At 43.5% G+C, this 22,131-nt stretch overlaps 3 protein-coding genes across 6 annotated transcripts in view; 1 reads left to right on the forward strand and 2 right to left on the reverse strand.

The window, feature by feature from the left end:
• Positions 1-715, reverse strand: part of SLC39A11 (solute carrier family 39 member 11) — a 387,039-nt gene extending 386,324 nt beyond the window's left edge. Inside the window, exon 1 of the mRNA XM_012756159.3 lies at positions 549-715. The gene's annotated coding sequence lies outside the window, so the exon portion shown is untranslated. The remainder of the gene's footprint in view (positions 1-548) is intronic.
• On the forward strand, positions 1-13,239 carry COG1 (component of oligomeric golgi complex 1). 2 transcript variants are annotated; one of them, XM_075994706.1, is made up of 14 exons: positions 1-346; positions 2,506-2,750; positions 2,896-3,077; positions 3,228-3,398; positions 5,418-5,574; positions 6,102-6,312; positions 6,976-7,767; positions 8,268-8,414; positions 8,906-9,067; positions 10,256-10,383; positions 10,872-10,980; positions 11,427-11,536; positions 11,886-11,964; positions 12,430-13,239. In XM_075994706.1, the coding sequence occupies exons 1-14, from the start codon at positions 32-34 to the stop codon at positions 12,442-12,444; spliced, it is 2,823 nt and encodes a 940-aa protein (XP_075850821.1). In that variant the 5' UTR covers positions 1-31; the 3' UTR covers positions 12,445-13,239. The 2 variants fall into 2 exon arrangements, with proteins under 2 accessions (XP_075850821.1, XP_075850820.1); XM_075994705.1 differs by having other exon boundaries at positions 13,048-13,239.
• Positions 12,063-22,131, reverse strand: part of VCF1 (VCP nuclear cofactor family member 1) — a 17,006-nt gene continuing 6,937 nt past the window's right edge. For 2 of the 3 annotated variants that reach the window (XM_012756169.3, XM_012756168.3), the window contains exon 3: positions 12,063-14,507. In XM_012756169.3, the coding sequence (XP_012611623.1) occupies positions 14,417-14,507 (91 nt within the window). In that variant the 3' untranslated portion in view covers positions 12,063-14,416. Of the gene's footprint in view, positions 14,508-16,387; positions 16,451-22,131 lie in introns of all 3 variants that reach the window. The other variant, XM_012756166.3, reaches the window with a different exon arrangement.

Here is a 22,131-nt window from a genome sequence, read left to right on the forward strand (position 1 = left end):
AAGTAGCCAGTGGACGGCTGACGGGTGCACCATGGCGGCCGTGGCCGCCTCCTCCGCGCTGAAGCGGCTGGATCTGCGCGACCCCGCGGCGCTTTTCGAGACCCATGGAGCGGAGGAGATCCGCGGGCTGGAGCGCCAGGTTCGGGCCGAGATCGAGCACAAGAAGGAGGAGCTGCGGCAGATGGTGGGCGAGCGGTACCGCGACCTGATCGAGGCGGCCGACACCATCGGCCAGATGCGCCGCTGCGCCGAGGGGCTGGTGGACGCCGTCAAGGCCACCGACCAGTACTGCGCCCGCCTCCGCCACCCCGGCTCGGCCGCGCCCCCGCCGGCGCAGGACCCGCAGGTCAGCCCCCGTAGGTCGGTCCTCGCGCCCCATCCCTGCCACCGCGCAGGTCAGTGCGCGCCGCGCCCCCGCGGGACCGCCGCGTCAGTCCCGGCCCCCCGGGTCCTCCCCAGGCCGCGCGGACCCGCTGGCAGTCCCCGCCTGCCAACTTTCCGAGCCCCGCGGGCCGGTGCTCCTCGGTCTCCGACCCGCGAATCCTCACCTTCCCGGGAGGAGCCCGCGCCTTTCCCTTCCGACTCCCCTCCTCAGGGGTCAGCGCCCGCGGTCCTTTCGCGGGCTGCTGCTCCGTCCTGGAGAAGTCTTTCAGCTGTTGCTTCAGGAGACTTCCCCGCCGTCCGCGCCCCGGTTCCCTCACCTCACTCTGGGTTCCCTGAGCTCCTTTCAGTTATAGCGGAAAACGCCAGGGGTCTCTGTCTAGACAGTTCAACTCTTCCCTTTGTAACAAGTCCTGACGGTGTTTTTCTTAGAATAGATTTCTCCTTTACGTTAACACCTTCCCCCAACTCATTTATTCCTCATCCCAGCCTTCCCCCAAATCCCACCCCAAGAATAACTTCCACCCTTCGGGAGTTGTTGGAGGGTAGTACCGGGCGTCCAGCCCTTACCTTTTAGTAGCTGAACTAGGGCTCTTCTAATTCAGGTTCCCCTGCATTCTTCCTTCAAATGCTTTTGATTAGATCCGAGGTGGAAGGATGGGGCAGTAAACGCATCCTAATATTGGAGCGGCATCTTGCGTTCCCAAAGAATGTTGACCCAGGGAGGGACGATGTGAAATGGCATGAGGGTGAAAAGGTAAACAGGGAAGTTGTTCTTTACAACCTGAGAGAAGAATTTACTGGAACATGGAAGAAGAAATGGCACAAGTACAATCTAGCTCCAGTTTGGAACTTTTTCATGCTACCTGGGTTTTAGAAAAATCCAGGTCAGTAGACTGGGCTGACACAATAGAACTACAGAAGGTTGGAACTGTGTCACAAATGTTTGAAATGAGTGACCCTATCCCTTCCATAGCTGAGCATTTAGTACATGCCCCCCCTTAGGTGGCCAGCCTTAACTGTAACTGAGTCATGCTTCCAGGTTTATTAAAAGGGCAATTTGTATTATGCCTGATTTTAGAAATTATTGATTTTCATAATAGTTTGATCTGATTTATTCTCAGTCAAACCCACAAAAGCTTGAGTGCCTTCTCTGTTCAAGTCAAAAAGAAATACAAGTCCCCCAATTCCTGCTCTAAAGGAGCTTACAATCTAGGTAAGGAAATAAATCCATGGAAAGTTGACCAAAAACAGGTAAATAATTTAGAATAATAGTAGAAAAGATTTATGATAATGGGTGATTAATTCCCAAAATAATTGCATGCATTTACCCCAAGAGTTCTGAAGGCTTTAGGTCCTTCTTAGTAAGGCAAGGACTTACAGACAGATGAGATTTGGAATATGGGTATCTTAGTCCATTTGTGCTACTATAACAAAATACCTGAGATTGGATAATTTATAAAGAACAGAAATTTACTTTTGCACAGTTCTGGGGTCCAGGAAGTCCAAGATCAAGGCACTGGTGTTTGATGTCAGCTGAGAGACTTCTTGCCATGTCCTTATGTGGTAAGAGGTGGAAGAGAATGAAAAAGCTGAGCTAGTTCCCTCCAGCCCTTTTATAAGGCACTAATCCATTAATGAGGGGATGTTTGAGGGAAGAGAATCTTAAGAGAATGGGCTGAGATGAATAGAGGCCCAAAGACTGAACCAGATGAAGATTTGGTATAGGGCTGGTGAAGAGGAACAGTCAGCAAATAAGTCCATGGTGCCCTCAAGGAAGCAGGAGAAAAAGTAGGAAGGCTGAACATCAGAAAAGGAAGGAGAAAGCTCACACAGTTGGTAGTCTGCAGAGCTCCCTGTGAGTGAGACATCAAGAGGATTGCTGATGGCCAGATGGTGAGATGAGAGTTTGCCTCTTCATGGGATCCAGCGAAGGTGCACGCACACGTAGGAAAAACTGTGGGCTTTTACAGCTCTCCAGCAACTGTACTGCTGAGTGGCATTGAGTCCAGCTTAATAAAAGCTTTGTATCCTAAAATACCCCCCAATTTTTCCCCAAGCCTGCAGAAAACTGACCTTGCTTTTGTGTGCTCTTCTGACTTAGTTCTGTGCCCTTCCCTGCAGCCACAACAGCCATCCCAGCAGAATTTCTACAGTATGGCTGCCCAGATCAAGCTACTATTAGAAATTCCTGAGAAGATCTGGAGCTCTATGGAAACCTCTCAGTATCTGCACGCCACACAGCTCTACCTGCTCTGCTGCCACCTTCACAGCCTGCTCCAGCTGGATTCTTCTAGTTCCCGATATAGCCCTGTCCTCTCCCGGTTTCCTATACTCATCCGGCAGGTGGCAGCAGCCAGCCACTTCCGGTAAGTGGATCCGGCATAAAGTCTCTGGTGATGGTCAAGCTTCATCACTACAGTTTTATGAAGTCTGTCTTCTTTCCTGATGTGCCAAGACTCTTCACCCCAGATGTTAAAAATTCCCTGTTGCCCTTTGTTATCATTTTTCTAGGTCAGCTATTCTACATGAAAGCAAGATGTTGCTCAAATGCCAGGCCGTGTCTGACCAAGCTGTCGCCGAGGCCCTGTGCTCTATAATACTCTTGGAAGAGAGTTCTCCTCGCCAAGCCCTCACAGACTTCCTGCTGGCCAGAAAGGCAACTATTCAGAAACTTCTCAACCAGCCACACCACGGTGGGTGTGGCTTCTCTCCAACATTTGGTCCTTAAGCATGGGATAGAGAAGGGTGAGCTGAGGGAGACCGAAGCCTTCAGAGCGTCCTCTGTCTTGAACTGTACGAAAGGAAATTGTAAAGGAGAAACAGAGGATGGTTTCTTCTTGTAGGTACTGGTATCAAGGATCAGATTTGCTCGTTGGTGGAGTTGCTGGCTGCCACGCTGAACCAAGCACATGCCCTTTTCTACACTTTGCCAGAAGGCGCGCTGCCTGATCCGTCTCTGCCGTGTGGCTTGCTCTTCTCTACTCTGGAGACTGTCACAGCCCAGCATCCTACCGGTGAGCTTTTAGCCAACCAGTTTTTTTTTTTTTTTTCATGTGGCAATGGATCCCTATGGGGCTAGAATGGATGCTGAGAGCTCACTTAGGAGGCTGCCACCATGACCCAGGTGTCAGATGCTGGGGACTCGGGTTAGATGGGAGCAGTTGAGATGGAGGTCAGTGGACATCTGTGTAGGAGGAGAAGATTGGTGATGTATTGGTTGTAGAAGGTAAGGGAAGGGAGGTGCCCACATTAACTAGAAAAGGAGCTGGTTTGAAGGCGCTGATGATGAGCTCACTTTGAACTTGTGGCATGGGAGATGCCTGGGACCTTGAAGTGGGGCTATAGAATGGGCAGGTGCCTGTGACCCACAACAGAGCAGCAGGACGTCTGGGTGGGGACATAACCTGTGGCGCCTCTGCATGGGGCTGTTAATTAAAGCCATGGGAATGGATGACATCATTAGTAAGAAAAGAAAATGCCAGAGACTGTGGCATTATGGGATTCCAGAAGTCCAGGGTTAAATGGGAGTGTCAGCAAAATCAACTAAGGAGGCCAGGCGAGGTGGCTCACGCCTGTAATCCTAGCACTCTGGGAGGCCGAGGCAGGAGGACCGTTTGAGCTCAGGAGTTCGAGACCAGCCTGAGCAAGAGTGAGACCCCATCGCTACTAAAAAAATAGGAAAAAATTTGCTGGACAACTAAACATATATAGAAAAAATTAGCCGGGCATGGTGGTGCATGCCTGTAGTCCCAGCTACTCGGTTGCCTGAGGCAGGAGGATTGCTTGAGCCCAGGAGTTTGAGGTTGCTGTGAGCTAGGCTGATGCCACGGCACTCTAGCCCAGCCAACATAGTGAGACTCTATCTCAAAAATAAAAAAATCGGGCCGGGCGCGGTGGCTCACGCCTATAATCCTAGCTCTCTGGGAGGCCGAGGCGGGCGGATTGCTCGAGGTCGGGAGTTCAAAACCAGCCTGAGCAAGAGCGAGACCCCGTCTCTACTATAAATAGAAAGAAACTAATTGGCCAACTAATATATATAGAAAAAATTAGCCGGGCATGGTGGCGCATGCCTGTAGTCCCAGCTACTTGGGAGGCTGAGACAGAAGGATCGCTTGAGCCCAGGAGTCTGAGGTTGCTGTGAGCTAGGCTGACGCCACGGCACTCACTCTAGCCTAGGCAACAAAGTGAGACTCTGTCTCAAAAAAAATAAAAAAATAAAAAAATAAAAAAATCGACTAAGGAGGTGCCAAAGATGGAAAGGAAATAAGTCAGTCAAGTATGGTGATAGCCAAGTGGTCATTTCAGGAGGCGTGCATTACATAGCTACCACTTGGCTTACTTTATCTTCCAACTCAGGCACCACCTCCTTATGCTTTGGTTTCTCTCTAGGTGCTCACATTTAACACGTTACCCTCTCGTGAGGGCTGGGCGTTGGGTGGTTTGTCATGGCATTGGAAAACACTGCAACAGCACCTTGGAGGGGCCCCGAGTCTCACGCTCCAGAGGGTGCTTGTGACGCAGTGATGGCGCCTCCCAGAGCTGCAGAGCGCAGGCCTGTGCCCTTCTTGACAGGTCACCTCTGAGGAGCTACTAATGACTCACTAATCAGGAGAGTGGTCATCGATTCTGTCCTTAGATCTTCAAGGGAGGTAGGAGGATGCTGAGGAAAGGGAAAGGGAAACTGTTAACGTTTACTTTTTTTGACAATGTAAGTTCTACTTTCAAAGTCCCAGGGACTACACAGCACTCATTCCTTCTTTCTACTCTCTGACCCCCATTTTTTCCTTTTGACCTTGGTTTGCTATTCTCCATCAGTAGGATGACCACAGTTGTGGGGAAGCTGCCTGGCTCCCTGATGGGGGGCCGGGGGAGCTGGACATATTCTGTACTTCCTTCTCCCCCACTATTCCAGGAGTCCAGTTTGACCTTTCTAAAGAAAAACTAGATGATTTTTGGAAATTCCTTCAGGGTTCACGTTTTAATGTGCGGTTCAAAGGGTGCCCTCGGTTGCTTCTCACTGGCCTTCTCTTTAGGAAAGGGCACTGGGGTCCTGCAGGGGGAGATGAAACTCTGCAGCTGGTTCAAACACCTGCCGGCTTCCGTCGTCGGGTTCCAGCCAGTGCTGCGCACCCTCGCGCATCCCATCAGCCCGGAGTACCTGCGAGACACGCTGCAGAAGTGGATCCACATGTACGTAGCCAGAAAGCGATTCCCTAAGGCTGGCAGTGACCCCTGTATGAGGGTCGGTGAAGCATGAGTGGGAAGCCTGGTCTCCAGATGGCATGCTGCCACTCTCTCTGAGGCCCACTGTCGCCTTCGTGGCCATTCAGCACCTACTGTGGGAGAGCCAGGAAGGAATTTATCTTTCAAAAGATTGTGTGGAAGGTTTTTAGTTCTCTTTATGCAAAAGTTCTGCAACTCCTAAGGTTTTATATGATGCATTCGTTTTGGAAGCCATTCCCTGGGGCTTTAGACTTCCTCATATCCTCAGGGAAGCAAGGGTGGCCTGGTAAGAGGGCAACAGACTGCACTCCCCAACCCAGCCAGAAACGCTCTGTGTTGATAGAGCTCTGTAAACGCTCTGACACACACACACACACACATTTATATCTTGGGACTCAGGTAAAAGGTTTTCAAATGGAATCCTGCTGTTTTTCTTAATAAAGATATAAAAACCATGCATCTAATGGAGCCCAAGGGAAATGATTTTGTTGCAGGTGTAATGAAGACATTAAAAATGGGATCACCAATCTGCTGCTGTATGTGAAGAGCATGAAAGGTCTTGCGGGGATCCGCGACGCCATGTGGGAGTTACTCACCAACGAGTCCACCAATCACAGCTGGGATGTGATATGTCGGCGCCTTCTAGAGAAGCCACTTTTGTTCTGGGAGGATATGATGCAGCAACTCTTCCTTGACCGGTTACAGGTGAGGTAGGAAATCACAAGGTCCAGCCGTTGCACAGCCAATCCTAGTGTAGTCTTTTGACTGTCTTGGGAGACTCCTGTCACTTCTTTCCCTGCTTACTAACACACATCCACAGTCTAGAGCTGAGGCCGGGCGTGGTGGCTCACGCCTGTAATCCTAGCACTCTGGGAGGCCGAGGTGGGCGGATAGCTCAAGGTCAGGAGTTCGAAACCAGCCTGAGCAAGAGTGAGACCCCGTCTCTACCAAAAATAGAAAGAAATTAATTGGCCAAGTAACCATATATAGTAAAAAATTAGCCGGGCATGATGGCACGTGCCTGTAGTCTCAGCCGCTCTCGAGGCTGAGACAGAAAGATCGCTTGAGCCTAAGAATTTAAAGTTGCTGTGAGCTAGACTGATGCCACAGCACTCTAGCCCAGGCAACAGAGTGAGACTGTGTCTCAAAAAAAAAAAAAAAAATAGAGCTGAAAGATGCCAGGCTCTGTCAGTTGGTCAGGAACATGTCCATGTCCATTAGTAATGGCTTCTTTGTGCTTCGCCAACACCATGTCATCTTTCTGAATGTAGTGGAGAACATTCTGAATACTTGGATAAATTGCCATTTGGTAATTTTTAGATTTCCTTAAAGCAATTGTGATTAGAACTCTCTGTCATTGTCTTTTAGACCCTGACAAAAGAAGGCTTTGAGTCCATCTCCAATAGCTCCAAAGAGCTCCTGGTTTCAGCTTTGCAGGAACTTGAAAGCAGCACCAGCAGCCCCACCTCCAATAAGCACATCCACTTTGAGCATAACTTGTCTCTCTTCCTCTGGTCCGAGAGTCCTAATGACCTGCCTTCTGATGCTGCCTGGGTCAGCGTGGCAAACCGGCATCAGCTGGCCTGTAGTGGCCTCTCCATGAAAGCTCAAGCTGTTAGCCCTTGTGTCCAGAACTTCTGTCTTGCCCTGGATTCAAAACTGAAGGTTCACCTGGATGACCTCCTGGCATACCTTCCCTCTGATGACTTGTCACTGCCCAAGGACATTTCCCCCATGCAGCCCAAGAGTTCCGCCTTTGACAGATACGCAGATGCGGGGACCGTGCAGGAGATGCTGCGGGCTCACTCGGTGGCATGCATCCAGCACATCACAGATTGCATCCGGGCAGAGCTGCGCAGCATTGAAGAAGTTGTGCAAGGGCAGCAGGACGTCCTCGACAGTGTCAAGCTGCACGCAGTCCTTTTCATGGCCAGACTCTGCCAGTCCCTGGGAGAACTGTGCCCCCACCTGAAGCAGTGTATCTTGGGAAAATCTGGCAGCTCTGAGAAACCAGCAAGGGAGTCTAGGGCTCTGAGGAAACAGGGAAAGGGGAAAACTCAGGAAATCATTCCGACGCAGGCCAAGTGGCAGGAAGTTAAAGAAGCACTCCTCCAGCAGAGTGTCATGGGCTACCGGGTCTGGAGCTCAGTCGTTGTGAAAGTGAGTGACGTAACTTCTTCTTACACCCATTTTATCTCATTTTTAGCATATTCTGGTCTTGCCAACCTCAATGAGGCTCTTCAATAATAAGGGAATAATAGTTCTTATTTCATACACTTTTACTTTGTTTCTGCCAGAGAGTTAAGATGTAGAAACTTTAACATTCATTTTTAGCCTAGATTTTGGAAACAGAAAATCTGCATTTTTTCCTTCCATCAGATGAGAATGAAAGATTTTCTGCTGCGACAAGGGTATACATCTCCCATTCTGCAGCCTAAATGCCATAAGATGGCATTTGACATTTGTAGGGTATTTAGCAACAAAATCCTCATTGCTGGCATTGATAATTAGCCACAAGAAGAGTGATGTTTGCCACTCAAACCACTGCACACATGACCTGCGCAGCTTGAACTGTTCTCAGTATTGTGCTAATAGTTTTAAACATACTCTACAAAGGATCTGAATGTCTTATATGGAAAATGTTTGCCTTTTATTACCAGGTTTTGATTCATGGATTCACCCAGTCATTACTGTTAGATGATGCTGGCTCAGTCCTGGCCACAGCCACCAGCTGGGACGAACTAGAAATTCAGGAGGAAACAGAGTCTGGCAGCAGTGTCACATCTAAGATCCGACTCCCTATACAGGTGAGTGAGTCCCACTGTTGCAGGGACCATGAGCTGAAAAAGGGAAAAAACTGTTCTGTGGAAAAGGAAATGATTTTAGAAAATCATTCACCATACAACTTCTGAGTAATAGCTGGAAGTCATAACTTCCTACTATGGGGGCATAGTGGATGTAGGACCAAGTAAATATCAGACTGTTTGAGAAAAAGTCAGTTAGTGGTTCTTTCCTTTTGTAGCATGGGCTCTGTTAATTAGAACTACATATTCTAAAGTGAAAACAGCAGCATAAAACACAGTGCCACCTGCCAGTCAATGCCAGACCACAGAGGGGATAATAGCAAATTGCACTTAATGAGGGCTTTGTATCTGTTAAATGGCCTGCCAGGAAGAAGGCTTAATTGGAGAGGTCTAGGTCCTGGCCTAAAGGCCTTGTGAGGGTAAATGGATCCACTTTTACTGTGTGGCATTTAATTGTTCCGAGTTGGCAACAAGACTTTCATTTGTTCTTTTAGCCGTCCTGGTATGTGCAGTCCTTCCTGTTTAGCTTATGCCAGGAAATTAATCGGGTTGGAGGCCATGCCTTGCCAAAGGTGACCCTGCAGGAGGTGCTGAAAAGCTGTATGGTTCAGGTAGCAGCTGCCTACGAGAAACTTTCAGAAGAAAAACAGATTAAGGTAGGTGCTTGAATGTTTTCCCATTAAAAAAAGACAAAAACCTTAGCTTTTTCTTGTGTTTGGGCAGTCCATATCAAGGATACAAACTGTTAAGGATCACCCAAGCCCAGGCATCAGGTCCTATAAAAAAGCTGTCTTATTAAGAGTGGCTCCTAGCTCTCTACACACTTACTAACACCCATTCTCAGGGGTCAAGCAGGTCTTCACTAAGAAGACCGTTTGGAAAGGAAAGAGCTTCAAAGTAACAAAAGGCCGGGCTTTCAAGTCCATTGCTGCCACTTGCGCACTGTGGGCTTTTGGCGAGTCATTAACCTCTCAGTTTCCTCAGGATCAAATGTGATCACATAAACTGCTCAGCCGGTTTCCTCACTCATAAAATAGAGCCCCCACCCCCAGCTCAGGGCTGACTGTGAGGGGTTGGAACAGTTGCAAAGCACAGCCTGCGGTGCACAGAGGTACTTGTTTCAGGGGAGTTCTGGTCTCCCAGCCCTCCACTTCCTCTCTCCTACAAAGCATCTGCCCTTGGTATATATTCCCATTTCATTAATAACACTTTTAAGAAGGGACCAATCCTGACTTTAGAAAGAATTCAGTTAAGTCTTCTCTCATGAGCTTCCTCCAAATACCTATCCTTCATGCAGGCAGCTTTTTTTCCTTTAAAGTGACCATTTATAGCACCTGAGGCCATTTTTTTTAAGGGCTGGGTCTCTTCCCTGCTGTTAGGTTTAGTTTTGTTTAAAACCAAGTGTCAGGCTGGGTGCAGTGGCTCACACCTGCAATCCCAGCACTTTGGGAGGCCAAGAAAGGAGGATCACTTAAGGCCAGGACTTTGAAACCAGCCTGGGCAACGCGGTGAACCCTGTCTCTACAAAAAAATTTTAAAAAATAGCTGGGTATGGTGGCATGCACCTTTAGTCCAGCTACTCAGGAGCCCAGGAATTTGAGGTTGCAGTGAGCTATGATCACAGCACTGCACGCCACCCTGGGTAATAGAGCTAGACCCTATCTAAAGAAAAACAAAAAAATTAAGACCAAGTGTCTAACATAACCCATTTGCTCTGGTTTTGAGTATAAAAAGCATCTGCTTCTGAAATAGCAAGCTGTAACTCAACCAAAACATGAAGCCATTTTATTTTGCTCATGTAACAAATCATCTCTCTTCATGGTGGGGACTGAATTCACCTGCAGAAGGAAGGTGCGTTTCCAGTAACCCAGAACCGGGCACTGCAGCTGCTTTATGATCTGCGTTATCTCAGCATCGTCCTGACAACCAAGGCTGAAGAGGGGAAGAGCAGCCGAAGCAAACCGGACTCCAGGTGTAGTATCTTCTCCACTGTGCTGTCACAGGACAGTCTCTCCCAAACGCCAAGAGCTCCCTTGCTGAGAAGCCACCAGAGAGAAGCATCAGCGTCTTATGGCACATTCCTTGTGTTTGTTTTAAATAGTAAGTGCTCATGTTACCAGCAAGTTAAATTATGGCCACCTGCTGGATAAACTCCATGGTCAAGTGCAATAGGTGGACCCTCATTCCTCTCTTCTGAGTCAGCCTAGCAGCTGCTGAGGATCATTTGAGCCCTTAGTGCTCTCCCTAAAAACAGAACATGGGGAAGGAGTGGACTTCACTTAGACACATCAGGTTGAAACTCTTTGATTCCTTGAGCACGATCATCAGTGACAAATGTCCTAAGCCAGTAGCTAAGTAGAATAAAATCCAACTCCAGGATTTCTGTGACATTATAATACTGTAAGATTGTTTTTTATCCTTAAAAAATGCAGAGAATAATGATCCTAATCCTTTTTTCAGAATCGAGAAAGTGACTGACCACCTGGAAGCACTCATTGATCCATTTGACCTGGATGTTTTCACGCCACACCTCAACAGCAACCTCAATCGCCTGGTGCAGCGAACTTCTGTGAGTTGAGTCTCAAACATGCTCATTGTGACTTAAGTGCCACAGGCTCAAATTACAAAATTAACCTGCTGCTGCACTTACACTCCAGGAGGCAGCCTTAGGAGGGGGGTAAGACACAAATAGCTGTGTGTAGTTATAAGGGCTGAAAGAGGATTAGATAAAATCTCACATGCTGAGGCAAACATGATCTGACTCCTTAAGTTATAGATAAGGATTATTAAGGTTTTATCCAGGCCTCAGAAAGAAAAATAAAAGAACTATGTGACTGTGAGATTCTGACCTGCAGGGCAATGATAAAAAGTAATTTTGAAGCATTAATACGCTCAAAAGAACATTCCCCAAAACGATGGTTAGAACAGTGATTGATTGCTAACAGAGAAGTGACTTTCCCTGACCTGGACAGTGAAACCCCAGCATTTTATTGTGCTCCATTTCTTGTCTGTCAGGTTCTGTTTGGATTGGTTACTGGTACGGAGAGTCAGTTCAGCCCCCGGAGCAGTACATTCAACTCCCAAGAACCCCACAACATACTGCCACTGGCATCGAGTCAGATCAGGTAAATCAGCGGTCCCCAACCCTTCTGGCACCCAGGACTCGTTTCATAGAAGACAGTTTTTCCATGGGTCTGGGTGAAGGGGGCAGGGCAGAGTGAGCAATGGGGAGCGATGCTGCAGCTGGCTGCTTACCTCCTGCTTTGTGGCCACCTCCTGCTGTGCAAAGCCAGTTTCCTGTTTCATGGAAGACAGTTTTCCCACAGAGGGGCAGGAGGGGGCATACATGGCCCAGTTCCTAACAGGCCATGGACTAGGGGTTGGGGACCACAGAGGTAAGTGATTCTAAGAGGCTTTCACTGGGCCCTGAAGCTGCCCGTTTGTGCTACTGAAATTCTTTCCCCTTGTCTTGAGGTTTGGACTTCTCCCACTCAGCATGACAAGCACTCGAAGGGTGAAATCAACCAGCAGAAGCGTCGAAACAAAAGCCCAGGTTAGTGCCAACAGCAAGAGGTCCACCCCCTTGACCCTGTCCCCATCTCCCACCCAGCCACCAGATCAGCTCCCTTTCAAATAACTGATAAAGAACTGAGTGACAAAATGCACTAATGCTGCTTTTAATGGCGGCGCAATAGAGAATTACAAGGTCTTACTAGCTCAAGCTAATAGAAGTGTTAGAAGTAGCTCATTGACACTCCCAAGTAGCTTCATAATAGAAGTATTTCTCAGGCTGCCCAGGCTGTAGAAAATATACAGGACAGGGTGGAGATTCTCTCATATTTAGTAGGGTAAAAGTTAACTGCCAACCTGGCACTATGATTATACTTATTTGGAAAAAATTTGTTTTGTTCTGGTGATGGTTTCACCTTCCATGTCCTTTAGTTGGGTGGGTACTAGATAAAAGAAAATTTGCTTCCTTAAGTTTTATGTTTTCTTAATACACGTTTTGTTTCAGTAGGATGCCATCCGTTAAGCCTGCAGGAGTCCTTCTGGGTATTTCTGAATTGTGCTGTGACACGTGTTTGAGAGCTCAAACAGCTTGTCTTCTTACAGAATTCAGTTGTAGTTTGCTTGTTAGACAAAACATGAGCAGTGTATCCTTTCCGTATTCCCTGATATCAAACCCATGAAGATCCATCCACGGTCCTCATTATCTTCTTTTAAAATTTGGGAGATAGTAGTAAAACAAAGAAAAAGCTCTTGCAAAAACCACTCACTCCCTAAGCATGGGCCTGTGCTGTAACTTCCCCCAGAACACTGCGTTTCCACTTCAAGTGACTGGCCTTCCAATCCTACCCAGATCAGAGGAACAGAACATGGAAAGGAGGTGCATATATTTACCCTTTTCCTAGGACAGGCATTTTCAAATTCTAGTTCTGTCACGTAATAAAATCTTACGCTGTTCCCCATGTCCTCTTCAAATCATGAGAAACAACAAAGTTATCCGAGTAGAGCTTTCTGTGCTTCTAAGACCTGCTTGTGTGCCGTGTGGACTCCGAGTGGCATGGTGTGGCGTGTGAGCAGGCAGGAGGGCTCGGGGAGACTCTAAGGCACTTTCCTCTACATCCAATGGCAGGTTGTCCCCCCGGCACTCTCCAGAGCAGGTGACCCGATGCTTCCTGGCTCCTTGTTCAGACAGCTCGTCAGTGAGGAAGACGACACGTCTGCACCTTCATTATTCAAACTTGGCTGGCTCTCTAGTATGACTAAGTAGCATGGGAACATACCCCTCTCTCTAAATAAATACTACCACATTATTTCTTCTAAAGGTGCCCCTGCTCATTTGTTTCAAAGCCACACCAATCTATCCAGTTCCAATGATGGAATGTGGCCCCCTAGTTACTGTTAGGGGTTACTTTAAGCATAAAGTTAATCCTTGTCCAATAGTTTCACAATACTTGTTGCTTTAAACATCAGTTCAGATAGGTTACACTTTATCAGCATTCATCAATGCCTTAATTATTGACACTACAAGGTGGAGTTATCAGACATCAGGTAAGCTGCTGATTTAACAAGTTTGTGAGTAAGACAAAAAGTCATTACATATTTCTTCACTTTCCGAGCTGTGCAGTGTTTCCTACTAAAGTCTTAGGTCCAAACTCTGGAGGAATATCAATACAGAAGTTATCCGAGTATGTGAGAGTCTAAAAGACATTCTCCCTGGAAATACAAATATATAACAAAGAGTGGAGACTGTTACTAGGGAGGGTGTTTCTCTCACACAGTCTACGTTGGGTCGGGTTGTTCTCCTGTTACAAAGGAGAGTGTGTTCGATAGAACATCTACATACTAAGAGGTAGTATGGCAGTTAATTTCAGTGCAAGACTGAATCAAGATTTCTGTATTTTGGAAAAAAAAAACTTTTGTTTTTTCATGGAAACTAGATACTCTTTACTAGTTTATTGAATTAAAAAAATTGAAGATCCCGCATTTTTAAAAGGCCCTTTTACATAAAGTAGAATTTCTAATTGACAGATTGGGAAATCAGTCTGAATTGGACATACTATGGATTCAACACACAGATGAGATTTCCTCATACCACTACCTTGACATGGATTTGACACCCTCCCTCAGAAGAATCCTATAAAAAAATTGCTTCAAAGCCCCTTTGAAATTGCAATAGTGCAGCAAAACCACAAGTAAACAATTGCCTGTTAACCTGTTATTTCAAATATAAACCGAAAAGCCAACAGGCATTTTTGTGTGTGTGCAATATTTTTTAAAACAAATCACAAGTTGAAATATCCAATCTGCACAGCGCTGTCCCTTCACAGAAGGCAAGAAACTGCCGGCACATCATGTCGGAGGCCGTCCTCGGTGCTGTAGACTGTGGAAGTGGGCCTCCTTCAGGGTCTGGTTGATGTGGAAGTAAGGGCCTTGGCACAGTGCAGACTGCTCGGGCACGGGCTGAGGGGTGTTAGGACTGGATCCGGCAATGGTCTGGCTTAAGCTGCCTTCTGGCCCACTGGCCCTGTCTGGGCTGTTGATGCTGCTGCTACTGCTACTGCTGCTGCCACCACTGTCACTGCCTGAAGACTGGAAGGAAAAAGAAAAAACAGGGTCATGATCAGGCTGTTTTGTTTGTTTTTTTTCATTTTTATTTTATTACAAGAAAATACGAAAGTACAAACATTTTGGTTGCATTTTACTGTTTTGTTTCTTAAGAGCTTCACTGTGGGGTTTAATGTACAATATCCTTAAGTGTATTTTTCCAATTCAGCTTGAAGATGAAGACATTTACTGGGCTTTACAGTTTACAAAGTCTATTCACCTAAGACATTTCATTCTATCCTCAAAGCTACCCTGTCAGGTCAAGTGGAATTTACTATCCCCAATAGGTCCAGATTCAAGCACAGAGCTTAAATCCTTTCAACTACATCTTAATTCCATCACACATCTTCTGTACCGACTTTACCATTCATTTCAATAATTTCTAATCAAAGGAGGAAGTTTTCAGCCTCCAAGGGACAGTATCAGTCATTGGTACAGGGCATAATAAAGGTGTCCCGTAACAAATAAGATGGCTTCTAGGTACAAGTGAAACTAAAAACCTAATGCCAATTTTGTGACCATCATCTTATCATGGACCCAAAAAGGTATTCTATAACTGCAGGACAGGGTACATACCCTGAAAGGACTTTAATATACCTCCTATAAGTTATCTTATATTGGCATTTTTGCATTTCAATGTGCATGTGTATCACTGAGTATGCTCAATTTTTTCTTTAACTACAATGACTTGGAGCTTAAGTCACCTTGTAGAAGCTACTCAGAGATCCCTGATAGGAGTCATTTCAGAAATTCCTGCAACACTAGGATTCTCAAAAGGGAAGATCATATTAAGGATTCATTTCAGAATTATGGTATTTTGCAATCTTAATACTGCATTTCTAATAAATGACAACCCTGATTACTCAATGAGCAGTACCTTTCTCTATAACTCAACACAGTACTGTAATGGAAGAAATCAATCCATGAGAAAGTTAGAATCCTAGTAATTAATAATCTGGTTGGTGTGTAATTTTTTTTAACTTAGTCCTTTGATACATCCAAATTAATGTTCCCTTAGACAAAAACATTCATTTTGAAATGTCTGCTTACAACTATATAAAGTCTGCATGTAAGAAAAAAAGACTGGAAAGAAACAGACCACAGTAGTTGTATTAGAATGGAAGGATTATAGTTGCTTATTTTTTTCTGCCCTTTTCTATAACTTTTTTTTCTTTTTTTAAGAGGTGGGGTCTCGCTATGTTGTCAAAGCTGGTCTTACACTCCTGGGCTCAAGTGATTCCTCCCGCCTCAGCCTCCCCAGTAGCTGGGATTTCAGGCACATGCCACACCACCTGGCTTTACTATAACTTTTTAGCAAAGTGGTTATTATGTATATTCACTGTAAAAATAACTGTATAAATAAAATGTTGTTTCCAGATATATACTTTTAAGGTCATTTTTTAAATCTTAGTTCTGTCCCTTTTTTGACCAAAAGTTACATCTAACAATAGACACGATAGATAACTTGTCTGAAACAGTGAAAAAAGCAATGTTAATGAAGCAGCTATCATTAATAAGACTGAAACCAAAACTTGTCATGGTCCAAAGGTCATTGGGAGCTATGGTCACATACCCCATTGCCCAAATATAGTAAGAGACAATATATCTTTCTACAGCTTAAAAAAAACAAAAAACCAAACTCATGAATGGATAAAAATGGGCTGAATGAAGTCAGATGGCAGGTTTTGCTGCACCAGCAATTAAATTTACTCAAAGGCTTAAGAAGTCAAAGCTAATTCAAAGACAAAAGTTTTCTTCTACAAAGGCCTCTCCTAACCTAGTATAACAACCTAGAACAGCCGGGTACACCTCCTGAGGTCATGAATATTTAACAAGTAGGTCACTACACTGGATAAGAAACCCACCGCGCAGAACGCTTTGTTTCCTCTTAGTCTGTTTTCTTTATTGCTTTTCATTACAGGTACTGTCTGAAAATTAAGGCAAGAACTATAATCAGTTTCTAGTAAGTCAAGTTTTCATCTCAAATGATACCTATTTTACACTATAATCGCAAGGGTGACTATTCTGATAAAAAGTATAAGTTCTTTAAACAAGTTAGGAAAGACTTCTGTACAGTAACTTTTTAAAAAAAGGACAAATATACTTACAATTTCTAGTTCATTTTTAAAATCTTGTAATAAACCTTATAGAGACAGTATAAAAACATTTAGTGTAACCTTGTTTATAATAGCTAAAATTAGAAACAATCTAAACATCTAACAATAGGGAATTGGTTAAATTTTAATATATCTGTTGTATACATACATATGATAAAATTCTATTTAGCAATTAACAATAATGAGAAGTACATATACTAGAAGTCTTTAACATCTTTTTTACATCGTTTTCAAGTTCACATTGAACAGTATGCATAGTATATCATTAATTTTTAAAATGTTTTTCTTTAATGTATACCATACATATACATACACCAAAAATAGCCCAGAATGATATATATGGCAAAACATTTAGAATTTGGATCTTATATTTTTAATATCTATATTTTCTAAAGCTTCTACAAAAAGTATTTTTGAGGAATAAAGAGGATCATGAATAAATAAACTAAAGAATGCTACTACAAAACAGAGTAAGGTCTTCACTTCTACAAGACGGAAATTGAAAAAAAAAGTACTGATACTGTCAATAAGATTTTTGGAAGATTATAGTTTTACCTCCCCTCTTAACTACATAAGAACTTCTAAAGCTGCTTCAGTTATACTCACTTACATTAGGCAGTCCAATGATACTTTTAAACAAAAAAGATACGTTATATAGAATTCAGATGAATGCACCTTATGTTATTTTAATACAAATAAAATGTTCTGTAACTATTATTGTCATCAAAGGTAAGAACAATACATCTGTTTCAAAGATGCTCTGATTCCTATATTTTTTGCCAGTTCAGACCAGTCTTCTATCAGCATGGCTTAGGGAGTATCTCACAATCTGTGAGATGGACCAGGATTTTTCAAATTGAGGGTGAAACCCATTGGTAGGTAGCAATGGGCACAAGAAAACAGTGCAACATGGTTAAGGAGAATTGTTCTGTGAAGCTTCTTGTCAATTATTCACAAATATATTTGGTATATACTGGGTCACAAAATAAAACATTTCTATGGGAAAGGGTCAAAAAAGTTTGAAAGCTACTAAAATCGATCTTAACACTGTTGGCCATCAAAGTGATCTGTTTTATGGTCTTTCCTTTCCTTTAAAGGAAAGACCAGTATTCACTTTTAACCCTAAAGGCAGAAAACTGATGTGTAAGTCTCCATTAGTGCCTTAAGATATATACAGAAGAAAAATAATTTTTGTCTCCTAAAATAAAAAAAGTGAAATAAGGGGAAAAAAAATCTTAATTTCCCCCATTTAGTGAAGCTTTTTAATGTCTGATTGGGGTGGAGGGGACCACTACTTCATGGTGTGTGGTTTTGAGAATTCAAACTGCTATCCTAGTATAGACATGTTTACCTTGTTATACTTTTTCTTGAAAAGACAGCAGATTCTTTTACCAAAAGAGAAACAAGAGTCAAAAGACTTGGGACTGAGAAGGACAACCAAATAAGAATGCTATTCCCATAATCCTGATTCCTTACAAAGACTCCTCATCAAACAATTTATCTAAATCAACAGTTACAAAGCTCATTTTCTTTTCTCTGAATTTCCCATTTAGGCTTAGCGTTGATATCTGAGCAGGCTATTTTCATGACAAAGTTGTATTACCAACCAAGAAGAATAAGGCCATGATCTGTGAAATAAAAAACCCTTGCAAAGCCACAAACGCAAGCAAGATAAAACTAAATTTATGAAGACTCTGGGCCAAGAATCTCTCTAAACAACATACAAAGGCAACTCATAAGAGTCCTGTTTTATCTGTATGAAAGGGGAGGATTCTAGGTTAGACAACTGTAAAACCTACCATTATATCCTTGTAACTCCAGACATCTGGAACTGTCATGATATGTCTATTTTGGAATTATCCATGAACTTTTAAAAATGCGTACATGCCAGACAGAGTCCCACCTCAGGACCACCCTTAGTAAACAGCAAGGCACAGGTTGTTCTCAAATTCAACCACTGTGCAAACCAATGTCTGTGTGCCTACTATGTACAAGGAGGCATTTCACTAGGGCTGCTTCATCAATAATTTGTTTGTTTGTTTTGGAGACAGAGTCTCACTCTGTTGCCTGGGCTACAGTGTAGTGGCCTCGTCATAGCTCACAGCAACTTCAAATTCTTGGGCTCAAACAATCCTCCTGTCTCAGCCTCCCAAGCATCTGGAACAACAGGTGCACACCACCATGCCCAGCTGATTTTTCTACTTTTGTAGAGATGGGGTCTCACTGTTTCTCAAGCTGGTTTCAGACTCCTGGCCTCATGCAATCCTCCCCACTTCAGCCACCTAAAGTGCTAGGATTACAGGTGTGAGCTACCGCGCCTGGCCAGTCACTCAATATTTACTGAGCTTGATCAAGAAGAAAATGGTAGCAATCCATCCAATACATAATGACAGAATATAACTATCACAGTGACAGGAATCCAGCAATGGATGCTGACGAGAACCAGAAGAGACTCCTTAACATGCACAGTGTACCAGCAGCGGCGGCGGCTACGGATAACTCAAGATGCCTGGTGGGGAAGGGGAAAGAGAGAGAAAACATGCAGGGAGCTGAGGGGAAGATGAGGCAGAAAGGAGGGTCGTCAGGAAGGGAAAAGAGCACCTTAGCAGGCTAGTGAAAGGCCAGTGGGTAAGAAGAGTGAAGAAACAAATAGGAAAAAGAAAGTCTGGAAAGAGTTTTCAGGCCCTTTGAGAGAATGCAGAGCAGAAAGGCGAAGGGACACTCCATTCTCTTTGGCAGGAGGGATGCACACAAACTGTGAAGGAGAGGACAGGGAAGGTGAAGTTCATTTTCTTAGTCTGCAGGGCTCAAATGATACATCAAAGGCAAGATCTCCAGGTCCCTCAGCCACGCCTACTTTTTCCAGGGTGTGAAGTCAGTTTAAGAGATAACCCATTTATACCCATGGCAGGAACTAAACAACTCTTTAAGATATCTCTACCTTTAGAAAACCCCCCAACCAGGAATACTAATTACTGAGCCCCTCTGCTTCATAAAAGTAGAACTAGAATCTACGTGTACATTTATTATCTAGAACTGAATGCTTTCTCTTAATTGGAAAAGCAGATCAATATGGTACTTCTTTCTCTGTCAAGCTCCAGCTCCCCCTGAGCTCCATCTCCCTAGTAAGTGGTGCTTTTAACGTACATGAACCTCAAAAGAAAAAAGAAATTTCACCCATAGTATACACTCTATCCCTGGACTCATAATGAAGTTCATTTTCATCCTAAGGATGTGGCAGCATCTGGATTAAATGCAAAAGATGATACTAGCCAAGTCTATCAGAGGCTCTAATGTAAAATTCTGTGCTTCCAAACTGTCCAATAATTTCAGAGGGCTCCAGGTCTACTACCACTGGTCAGACCCTAAGATTCCAAATGAACTCAGTGGGTTAATTAAAATGACTTTCCATATAAATAAGAAAAGAAGATGCAGGTGATAACTTTTTTGTCTCCAAGAAAAATAACATCCTTTCTGTATCTATATTTTCCTTATAAGGTGAAAGTAGACTTGAAACTTAAAAAGGTGTTGTAAGGTCATTCCTAACTGAAATATTCTATTATCACTTCATTTTGTTTCAGTTTCAACAGGCCAAAAAAATAATTCTACCAGTAAAAAAAGATGTGCATGTATGTATCTCCAGTACTTAACAACAGACTTTAACATTCAATTTCCATAAGAAACCGGGTGGGGTAGCTTAGTATGCTGTGAGTTGATGTATCACAAACATTTCAAGGACCTAAACTGTGAGCAAAGTTTCTTAAAATGTATACTACACATTAGATAACAGGACTGTTTCTCCATTTTGAATGGATCTTTTAAGTTAATTTGAGAGTTAATTTGCTGCAGGGTTTTAAAAACACAACCCTAATGGTTTCACCCAAAAGAGCCTGCCAAATCAGTCTGTCTCTTAGAATGTACTTAAGACAGATTAAAGATGAGAATGGGCAAAAACTAAGAGTTTCAAATACCATTTAAAAAAATTATAAATACTCCCAATTGTCATATAAATTCACTCTATTTAGAAAATCACTAAATGCAAAGCTAATTCTTATCAGTTAAAACAAAGGGATTTAGAGAATCCTAATTTTAAAATTTTGCTAAATTGAGACAGAGTCTCTCTGTTGCCCGGGCTAGAGTGCTGTGGTGTCAGCCTAGCTCATAGCAACCTCAAACTCCTGAGCTCAGGGGATCCTCTTGCCTCAGCCTCCTGAGTAGCTGAGACTACAGGCATGCACCACCATACCTGGCTAATTTTTTCTATGTATTTTTAGCTGGCCAATTAATTTCTTTCTATTTTTAGTAGAGACAGGGGTCTCCCTCTTGCTCAGGCTGGTCTCGAACTCCTGAGCTCAAATGATCCTCCCGCCTAGGCCTCACAGAGTGCTAGGATTACAGGCGTGTGCCACCGCACCTGGCCAATAAAGTTTAACGTTTCTCTTAGAATTTAAACAAACTCCTCACAAATGAGAGTACAAGTTACAAGAAAAAGAATTCTAAGATTATTTAGGTGTTTCAGGAAAGACACAGGAAATGGTTTCTCTTATCTGAGTTAGTTTCAAGGAAACTTACCTCATTGGCCCTATCTTAGAATTAAAAGATAACGTTTTCATTGATAATGTTATTAATATGTTATTGTATAAATCATTAGTAACATAACTCCTTAATAATGAATTATTTTATTTTCCTTTTTATATACAATTGTCACAAAGCAGCCAAATGCCCCTAAACATTTTTTTGTGTGTGTGCTACAAACATAATGATCTATTTCAGTAGTGAAAATTTAATTATTCAGAACTTAACTTTCCATTTTAAAAGCCTTCCCCTGCCTTTTGCTTCTCCAGATCTCCCCTCTCTCACGCATCCTTGTTACTTGTTAATACCACCGCTGGAGAAACACAGCACGGCACAAGAAGCAACTCTGGAAATGTTCGCTAAGCAAGGCTGAAACCAGTGGTGAAGACACCCCATTAGGTGATGTACCAGTCAATTCAGAAAAAAATTACCTGTAATGACCTTAAATTATAACAAAGACAATCCAGTCCATCCTTGAGACTAATGATTACAGAGTGCTTCAACTTCTTTAGACAAGTAAGAACAAGATACATGACCCAGAGGCTAACTAACAAGACATTGTTTTCCTCCCTGAAACTGATGCATAGATTTTAGAAAAAGAATGAAGGTCATTTTCTACAAAAAACAACTAAAACAAAACATAAAACTAATAGAATGCTAATATTTAAAATGAGAGATCAGAGATGCTTAATTTTTAAATAAAAATGACAATTATAGTCTATTTGTTCTTATGCATCAAAACTGTAGAAATAGCAAAAAAAGGGCTAATACAAAGAGGTTGACCTACAATACCTTTGAAATAATGTGAACATTCTGTAGCAGGATTTACAGACACGTAAAGAAGTACTGATGCCAATATCATGAAAGTGATCTCTGCACACTCTCTCAATGAATAGTCTTATAATTCAAAAGAATGG

This window comes from Microcebus murinus, chromosome 18 (assembly GCF_040939455.1).
Source record: "Microcebus murinus isolate Inina chromosome 18, M.murinus_Inina_mat1.0, whole genome shotgun sequence".
Taxonomy (NCBI): domain Eukaryota; kingdom Metazoa; phylum Chordata; class Mammalia; order Primates; family Cheirogaleidae; genus Microcebus; species Microcebus murinus.

What these genes read in the sequence shown, in the direction of transcription:
- COG1 (XM_075994705.1), top strand. Translation starts at nt 32, where the DNA reads ATGGCGGCCGTGGCCGCCTCCTCCGCGCTGAAGCGGCTGGATCTGCGC. An exon ending in TCTCAACCAGCCACACCACG is followed by an intron (nt 3,078 to 3,227) that starts GTGGGTGTGGCT and finishes TTCTTCTTGTAG; the next exon opens with GTACTGGTATCAAGGATCAG. An exon ending in CTGGCATCGAGTCAGATCAG is followed by an intron (nt 11,537 to 11,885) that starts GTAAATCAGCGG and finishes CCTTGTCTTGAG; the next exon opens with GTTTGGACTTCTCCCACTCA.